This window comes from Sinocyclocheilus rhinocerous, unplaced genomic scaffold, assembly GCF_001515625.1.
Source record: "Sinocyclocheilus rhinocerous isolate Xijiao unplaced genomic scaffold, SAMN03320098_v1.1 scaffold222, whole genome shotgun sequence".
Classification (NCBI taxonomy): domain Eukaryota; kingdom Metazoa; phylum Chordata; class Actinopteri; order Cypriniformes; family Cyprinidae; genus Sinocyclocheilus; species Sinocyclocheilus rhinocerous.
Window position 1 is genome coordinate 2,007,315 of NW_015625652.1, and position 10,124 is coordinate 2,017,438.

Here is a 10,124-nt window from a genome sequence, read left to right on the forward strand (position 1 = left end):
ATAATAACAACAACAACAACAACAACAACAACTATTATTATTATTATTATTATTATTATTATTATTATTATTATTATTATTATTATTATTATTATTATTATTATTATTATTATTATTATTATTATTATTATTATTATTATTATTATTATTATTATTATTATTATTATTATTATTATTATTACAACAACAACAACTATTATTATTATTATTATTATTATTATTATTATTTCATAATAGAGTTAAGATTTTTGGACACTAAACATTTTTTTTAAAAGTTATATGAAAAAGTAAAATATCTAGTGATGTTTATTTCTGTACATTGATTGTATTTATGTATCTTTCTGCCTTGTTAATGGGAAACGAGGGCTGTCAAATCGATTAATTGTGATTTCTTAAATATATACATATGTCTATGTGTTTATAGTACACACTCGTTATGCAATCACAAACTTTTATTTTGGATGTGAATAATCGCGATTATTTGATTTGACAGTCCTATTGGAAAAAGATACACACGCATGCCTCTACTGTTTTGAACCAATAATCCATTGCTGTGATAATTCTTGCTTATAGAAGAAATATAGAGACGGTTGTGTTCTTAGCAGAGAAACATAAGATTCGACTCAGCCTTCCATTTCCATACCCAGAAAGCCTCCTCACTCTTTTTTATGTCCATCATAAATCAGAGACATTTGTTCCAAGTATATATATTCTCCAGGGGGGAACTAGCCACTGATTAGAATAAATGTGATATGGCTAGAGGAGTTTAATAGTGTAAGAGCGCCTCCGTAGAAATGTGTGATTTTGTCTTTTGTTTCGGAGAGCTGATGGCATGTGAGCAGCGGCACACCCGTGCAATGGTGGGGAAAAGTCGAAAACACATTTCTGAGTAATCTCCCCTTGCATCATCCTGCAGGTCTGGTGTCAGTTTATTGTGGTTATATGGCTGTCCTTTTCAACAGGAGATTAAAGTTGGGTTTCCGAGCCTGAGCCAGCACTGGCTGTATATCCTGCTGTCTGGAGTCGCTTTCCTTGTCTTTTCCCGCAAAGCACGTCGTGTTTTTTAGATCCCAATCAGAGACTTCACATCCATCTTCACGTATGTCGGCGCTGATGGAGGTCAAGGCAGGGTTAGGAAGATGAAGTCATGCTGTTCTTTGATGAAATAAGAGGCTTCTGACAGACTGGAATGTTCTTCTGACCAGGTGACGGTGAAATTGAACGTGGAACGAACGCCGGTACCATGACAGCTCTGAGAGATATTGCTGTCAACTATGAGCGATGGCTGCAACACATACAAATCCCTTTACAGCGATTGCAACGTTCCCTAGTAATTTTTGGGCAAAGGATGAATCAGGTTTCTTCAACTTTAGGTGCATGTACACTAATTCAATTCATTCTTTAAAAAGAAATTAATACTTTTATTCAGCAAGGATGCATTACATTGATTAGGGATGTAACGGTATGAAAATTTCATATCACGATTATAGTGACCAAAGTTATCACGATTATCAATATTATCACAGTTTTGTTCAAATGAGATGAAAATGTTCAAAAAGAACTGATACATACACTGAAAACATTTCAATAAGTTTTATATTTGAAAATCAACAAACAACAAATACAATTGCACTTCTTTTAAGCATACACATTAAATTAACATTAGCATGAAGCCCTGAGAGGTTTTCCTAGTGCAGGTTTTATTAAACAGTACCTTAAATGAGAACATCAAATGCACACATAAAAACAACACAAGTAAAGCAATGTGCATGTAACAGTACAACCATATGTAAACAAATCAAATGAACCGCAATGATTGTATGTCTGTTCTCTCCTTCAAAAAGAAAAAAAAGTGCAGCTGACTTAACATCCTGCATATTATATATGCATCTTTGTTCACTTGAGATTGAAATGCAAAAATGTCAGCATATTAACTTTGTCTGGTTTAAGTAGTGCTCTTTGAGGGGAGACAATATGCCCGCTTGAACTGAACACTCTCTCTGAAGGCACGCTGGTTGCTGGGATGCACAGAAGCTTCCTGGCAACCCTGGCAAGGTGAGGCAGTTCTGATGCATGTCCCCTCCACCACACCAATGGATCCTCTTCTGCTGGAAGTGGGGGCAGAGACAGGTAGACTTTGATTTCTCCTTTTACACGGTCTTCTAGAGTGGTCGGAATCTGACCCTCTTCACCTCTTTGCTGCCTTGTTGTTGAAGTAATCTTTCTCAGCAACCCGGCTAGGCCTTTACCCTCCGATGCTGCTGTGGGAGTGCTGGTGGTGGTGGAGGTGCTGCTGCTGGTGGAGGTGCTTTGTGGTTCTTCCCTGACTTGTGCAGCCAGCATCACAGCCTCCTGGACACAGTCAGTGTCAATTTTTGAAGCCTCAGACTCATTTAAAGAGCTCCTTTTGAAGCGGGGGTCAATGAAACAAGCCATGTTCATGACTCTCTTTGCTTTCTCTGTGTATCTATTTTTGAGATCTTCTCTCATTAAATTTTTCATCTCTTTGGTCAGGGATGTATCTGTATCCTTTTCCACTAGAACATCGCAATTGATGTGGTCCAGGACAGGCTTGATGGCTGACAGTGTTACTCGTGTTTCTGAGGCAAGTGCATCCGTTAACTTGCTCAGAGGTTCGAGGAGCTGGCACAGTTGCTCCATGACAGTTATTTCAGTATCCTTGGGCATCAGATGCCATGCTCCTCTTTCTCCAGCCAGTGTTGCACAGACTGGTTGCTGTTGACTAAGGAAACGCTCAACCATCTTGTATGTAGATCCCCATCGAGTCACCACATCATGTATCAGAGCCTTCTGTGGCATGTTGAGGGCAGCTTGATTTTCCCTCAGTTCTCGCCTTCTCCTCCAGCTCCGTGAGAAGCCCTGGACCAGATGGCGGCAGGCCTTGACTGCTGTTTCAACTCTCTGAATTTTCAAAGCCTTTGAGATGGCCAGGTTCAAATTATGGCCAAAGCACCCAAGCCACACGTCTGAGAACCCTTCAAAAGCCTTTATCATGTTTGTTGCGTTGTCTGTGGTTATGCAGACCAGGTCTTTTTTGTTGATCCCCCATTCTTCCAGCATATTCTCAAAAAACTCGCTGATGTTGTGAGCTGAGTGATCTTCTGGGAAGAACTGAGTTTCGAGGCAGTTTGACTCCAGTTGCCAGTCTGGGGTGAGGTAATGGATAGTGAAGCTTATATAGGGTTGACCACCACCGCTTTCACTAGTCCAGAGGTCAGAAGTTGCAGCAAACCATGTTCCTTGAATTAATTTTTTTACAACATCAGCTTTGACCTGGTTGTACAGGTTTGGTATTTCAGTTTTGGAAAAAAAATTCGTGATGGCACTTTGTAGTGTGGTACAGCAACTTTCATCAGCCTCTGAAAACCAGGCCTCTCAACAATTTGAAATGGCATCATGTCCTTTGCAATGAAATATGAAATAGCTGCAGTGAGGTCTTGAGCATTTTTTGATGTGGGTGCATAAGCAGTCTGCCTTTTAAATGCTTGTTCAAGTGTCTGTGTCACAACTGTAGATGAGGAGGGAGTCGAGGGACCAGAAGCACCACTGGGTTTGCCTGCTGCACGCCCACTCTGTAAACAAGGGAATAGCAAATGCATTATCATTAATAATAATAATAATATTCACTCACTTATGCATGTGTGTGTATATCCAATATTAGTATTACTTATTATTGTTATTATCATCAATGATATTATCAATAATAATAATAATAATAATAATAAATCACTTACACACACACACACATTTTAAATGAACAATAAGTTGGTTGGGTCAGATGACTAAACTCATGGAATATCGATTCTGTTCTGCTGCATTTCCTTCTTTATAATGACTGTTGTCATTAGCGACGCATTAGGCCTATAACACAGCGCACATTCATGTCTCTCATATCACCACGGAGGCGCGGACGCGCTCTCGTTTCATTCAAATGCAACTTGCCGTCTTGCGTCTCAGTTTTGGAATGTATTGAAAATGAAATCAGAGGAATTTAGTATTAATACTACTATAATATTGCTTTAGTGATCATATTGTCGGGACGATTGCTTTGTACACTGTAAATAATGGATTAATAAACAGGTAAGATTTTAAAACACTAATCTTAATTCAATATTTCATGTCCCCGTAATTATATATTATAGGTAAAAAAAATATATGTGTAATAAGTTTACTACGAATATACAATACATTATTCTATAAATGTCAACCTTAATAGTTTGGACATGTTCGTTTGTCTTGACTCAAAGCCACTTGCTGCGATCTTTTCTTCGCGGAAGCTTTGCGTTAATTACAAGTGAGATAATGAAATATTTATTCTCTAATGAGTATTTTTTGTCCAATTATTTGCCCTAACTGTTAGTTAGTTTTGGTATTGAGGTAAAAGTTAACTTACCTTGCATTCGCTATATAACAGTGGGTGGTGATCACGCAAATGGCTCAGCAAATTTGATGTGTTTCCCCCTTTTGCAGCGACTTTCTTCTTGCATGATCTGCAGACAGGGTGACCGTCCTCAATTAAATTGCCCTCAGAACTCTTGTAAAATCCAAAATACGACCAGACCTCCGATTTGGTTCTCTTAGATGGCTGAAAAATCTCCCGAGCGCTCTCACTGCCTTCCGCCATATCATCTCGTGCAAAAAACAACAATGCGTGCTGCTCCCGCGTCAGACTGATGGTGGCTGGACAGGATTTACCGCGAGATTTAAAAATTGATTCGATAATCAAACACGGTTTTAATGATAATTAAATTTTAAACGATAATACTAACCGTCAGGACATTTTATCGTGGTTTATCATGAAACCGGTAATCGTTCCATCCCTAACATTGATCAATAGTGCCATTAAAGACATTTATAATGGTACAAATGAAATCTATTTCAAGATTTCAAGCTGTTCCTTTGAAGTTTCCATTCATTAAAAAATCCTGAATATATCACAGCACAGCTGGTTTTAACATTGACAATACTAAAAACTGGAGTAATGGCTTCTGAAAATTCAGCTTAGTCATCACAGGAATAAAATTAATTTTAAAATGTATTAAAATAGAAAATGGTTGTTTTAAATTGTAATAATATTTCAAAATATTACTGTTTTTATTGAATTTTTTTGACTTCTTTCTTTTGACTTTTTTTATAAAACAACTTTTTTCCCTTCTTTTTGTTAAATGAATATCCCATTTAAATGTCTTTGAAACCTTTTTTCATCTCTTCATCATTTACTTTTGCTTATTCTCATTTTCCTTTTATGCATTGATTTTATTGTTTTACCCTAGAGCACATATTTCAGCCTTGAAATATGAAAATGCATCTAAATAAATAATTACATTTTTTTTTAAAAATGTAATATTTATTGTGAGAATATTAAACGTCATTTCTAAGTTAGTGTACTTGTTTACCAAAGGGACAATGTGTGGTCAGTGGTCAGTGAAGAGCTTAAAATGAAATATCAGACATGTGATGTGTAAAGAAAGCAGAAATTTCAAGCCAAATATCACAGATTTGCAGAATACTATTATTATGCATAGTTTCCAATTAAGTTGTGATTTTGTCACATTTGGCAAAAAGTGTGAAAGTAGTTTTTCATTGTGTTTAGAATACAAACTGTGAAATTTACCTCATCAAGACAAAACAGTCAGCCAATTTATTCCTGAACTTTAAAAATGGTTGTTTCCATCAAGTACAATTCATCGTTTAATATGACTTTAAGGGGAAAAAATGACAGCAATGATACAAAAAAAAAACTTTTGAGAGTTTCTGAAGTTGAAGAACCGCCCTTTTATGATTGAAAACACAACATTCGGTCATAACTGTGATTTGCTTGGTTACTAGACAGTAAACAAAAAAGACTTTCTTTTTTTAAAGCAATAACGTCAAGCGTGGGCAGGCAAGCAGACCACTGTTGTGAAGAGCAAACATGGCCTCCATGCTCTCAATGTGTAATAACATCTCATCACTGTCGTTCGCACAATATTGATTTGATTTCATTACACTGGAGCGACCGTCCTTTGCTCATAGCCTTTGGCGAGTGTGGAGACTCTCTCCAGGTCCCCAGGGACTCGTGCCCCTTACGCTCACATTATGAGCCTGTGTGTGTGTGTGTGTGTGTGCAGCATGCTGAATGAGAGCCATGTGTCACAGTGCACGAAGGCCTCCTTATGAAGCCATTATTTCCTGTAAGCCTCAGGGGCCCTTAGTGAAGTTGGCATCTATTTTCTCTCTCTTTCTCATTCTCTTTACTTGCTTTGACATCCTTTTTCTCGTTTTCTGTTCTCTCAATGACTGTCAAAACTTTTTGCAAAAGCAAAACTCAAGAAAGAGATACAAAATGCCAAAACGATGAATTATGTGTTTTGCTTGCTTTCAACGTGGTTGACAGTATCGTTCCTGTTTGCCTTGTTTTCTCTTATTTCTTTTAATTCATTATTTCATTAATGTAATCTTAATGAAGCACAATAAAAATGTCAGACACTAGTTAAAATCTAGAGCAGACAGCCCATTAAAACACTTTTTGTGAGTTTGATTGAAACTATTATTATGGTGTTTAATAAATACCACTTGGTGTTGATGAATATAAAGGCATCACTCACTAAACCAAAAATGTATGTATTTACACTGTACATTTTAAATGCGCTGCAACAATATTTTCTTATTTACCATCCAAACATCCTTAAAACAAGATGCAAAGTGGTTTAAGATAATAAGGTTTGATTTTATTCGACTAATTGAACAAGACTTGACTTATATCTTGAATTAAGTGTATTTTCCTCATTAGCAAGACCAGAATATTAATTAAGAAGAAGGTTTTCTGCTCTGTACCATCATTGTAATTTCACTACTTTATGCAAATGTTAAAACCACTCTGATTTTAAAGCCCAAATACATTTCTGCAGGTCATGTTCTCCTCTCTTTGTATTTTCAGATATTGCTGGAGGCGACTGTGGACCGCAAAGGCTACATTGCAGTTGATGACATACTCCTGTTGAACTACCCGTGTTGTGAGTAGCACACACCTGTCATTATAGTGTGGGAGTGTGTTTAAACAGTGTGAAAATGTGAAGGACTGTATAAATGCTGGGATCACATTAGCCTTTTCATGGATGTAATATTGTTGTCTGTCTATGCTATTTTGAGCCAATATGCTGGAGTAAAAAAAGAGAAAGGGATATGTTACGCATTATTAAATGAAACTTCGTGTTTATGAAAGAGAGGCCAATATTTGGCCATTATTGCCATTAGTCCTGAAAGTAACCTGCTTGTATCAATGATTAAGACAAGTGTAAATATTTGTATATACTGACATTATATCAAGAGGACCGGTCTTTACATTCAAATACTGATACCAAATGTTTTTATTAGTAATTTTCTTATTTATTGTGAAAATTAATGTTCAAAATAAACTTCACATTTGAGGATCTGAACATTTAAACAGAAAGAGCTGATACTGACATGGACAGAAACGTCACTGTATTACTATACAACATACTATAGTAAAGGCTCATAAATGTGACATTCATTATACTGTTTTTATGTGAAGATTGTTTTAAGTCCACTTCAATTATAAGTTATAATGTTTAATATTTAATGTTCTGTAACAGTTTAGGCTTAAAATGTATTGCACAAATTTTACTCTAAAGCTGAATGGGTATATTTACTCGTTTTATCCACAGAAATCGATAAAAATACATCAGTATAAGTACTGCTATCTGTGATACCCATTCATAATTCATAGTAAATAAGTATTTAAATATACTGCCTTAATGCTGCTTCTACGATAATTTGAAGATTCAATGTAAAAATATATTTATTTACAAATTTTCATTTTAGGTGTGATTAATCATGATTATTTACAGAAAAAAAAAGTTTTTTTTAATCAATTGACAGCACTAATATATAATAAATTATATTAATTGTTCAATAAATGCATATTACCAGCATGCAGTCTAGATATTGGCATCAACCATTGTCAAAATCCTGATAGTTCAACCACTAGTTTATAGAAGTTTTTCTAACATGAAACTCACTTCTTTCAGCAGTGACACATCGAGATTTACATTGCTCTCATATACAGTACAACTTTCTGAAGTACATTTTTCTATGCAGGTCCAGTTCCGTACAGATTCTCTTGATGGATCTGTAAGCACACATAATTTGGATATCAAAGACATTTTTGTACCCAACTTTCACCTTTCATCCTTGTTTCAGTCTCTACACTGGCTTTTGGCTTTTAGCTCAGCAGGGTACAGCTACATTGTTACTTTGATGATGAAAAGATCTAGTTTCCATCTTGTGTGAAAAGTCTCAGGAGCAAGTTTTTTACAGCCCCGTCACAATTCATTCCAATTTTAAGCCTGCTTTATTAGCTTATACAAAATCTGTAGCGTGATTTTGTAACATGAATGATTCATCAGTGCAAAGTTCAAAAAAGTTTGTCGTTTGGATAATGTTAACCAATAGCCAAATAATTATTTAGTCAACTAAATTAGACACGTAACAGATTAGTAAGATCTTTTTAAGCAAGTCTCCATTTGCACTCCATTGAGGTATATCAGCTAGGGGTGTAAGAAAATATCGATACATGTGAGTATTGCAATATTTTGTTTGGCGATACTGTATCGATTCTCAAAAACGGAATATCGATATTTTAAAAAAAAAATCATGCAAGATTCATGGCAGTTGTTTCGTTTTGAGTTTATATCCCGACCGCTAGATAGCAGTCTTCATCTCTGAACTTAAACAGTGACAGGAAATACTAGCATTAGGGCACGCTACTAATGTTAGCATTAATATGCTAGTAATGGAGGATGAAATAATTGTTCCAGTTCCTGTTTCGGTGTACAAAGCTGAAGTGTGGCGTCATTTGGGCTTTTGTGGAAAGAGCTTTCGCACGGAGCTACAGCTTTCTCTCGTGGTGGGGGCGTTTTGTGCAGTTAGGGCGGTGCTCGCGTCGCGGTCTCGGCGATTCCACGTGGAACATAAATACAAACTGAAAAACCTGTGAAATCCAAGTGGAACTAAAATAAGATATATCCCAATATATCGCCTTGCTTACAGTATCGCAGTGTATCACAACATATCGTATAGCAACTCCTGTATCGTGATATGTATCGTATCGCCAGATGCTTGCCAATACACAGCCCTAATATCAGCTAGTTCAGTTATTTTTATGCTGGTGCTACATTCAACATTTACTATGCAATGCATGCATCATTATGCTGCATACAGTATGTACTGCATTAGTTAGCGGGAACGTGAACCCTGCTGGCTGATGGCATGCTGAGATAGCCTGCTAGCTGCCGGACATGGTAGAAAACAAACAGATCAGAGTAGGGAGGAGTTGTTGTGAGGGAGTGTGTGATGTGTTAGGCTCTCCAGTGCCTGGGAGACACTGAGTGTACGGAGCTGTGATATCTTTTACTGCCGAGGGGGAGAGTAGAAATCCTTTAAACATCCCTAATGCAGAGCTAGACATTTGATTTTATATGCTGACTGTAAACTGGAAGTTTATGTTGTAATGGTTAGTAGTGAAGACTGGTGTTTATTAAAATATTTTTTATGTCTGATTTACAGAAATGGTAGAATTGGATGTCATGCGATTTGTATTTTGTTTTCATTTTTGGTGATTTGTGTCAGATAGAGGGATGAAAGATTTGTACCATTTCTTTTTCACCAACCACCTATAATTTTGTTTAAAAAAAGGTTCTAATGTGCTGTTAAGTGTTTGTCATTCTTTTCAGCTTTTTAGGCTTATATATAATTATAGTAGAATTAATGCTTTTATTCATCAAGGGTGCATTAATCTGATCAAAAGTGACAAGTAAGGTCATTTATGTTATAAAAGATTTCTGTTTCCAATAAATGTTGTTCTATAGAACTTTATTTATAAAAGAATCCTTGAAAAATCATGGTTTCATGGCTTAAATATTAAGCAGCACAACTGTTTTCAGCATTGATAATAATAAATGTTTCTTGAGCACCAAGTCAGCATATTAGAATGCTTTCTGAAGGATCATGTGACACTGAAGACTTTAAGCAGTACAGCAGTAATGGCAGTAACGTATTTTTTTTTTTTTTTTTTTGGCCCCCTTTTTAATGGTTAAATTACA

At 36.1% G+C, this 10,124-nt stretch overlaps 1 protein-coding gene across 1 annotated transcript in view; it reads left to right on the plus strand.

Annotated features, from left to right (window-relative positions):
- LOC107705793 (receptor-type tyrosine-protein phosphatase U-like) overlaps window positions 1–10,124 on the plus strand; it is a 276,526-nt gene that overhangs the window by 163,466 nt on the left and 102,936 nt on the right. The window contains exon 4 of the mRNA XM_016509251.1: window positions 6,941–7,016. Coding sequence (XP_016364737.1) covers window positions 6,941–7,016 — 76 coding nt within the window. The remainder of the gene's footprint in view (window positions 1–6,940; window positions 7,017–10,124) is intronic.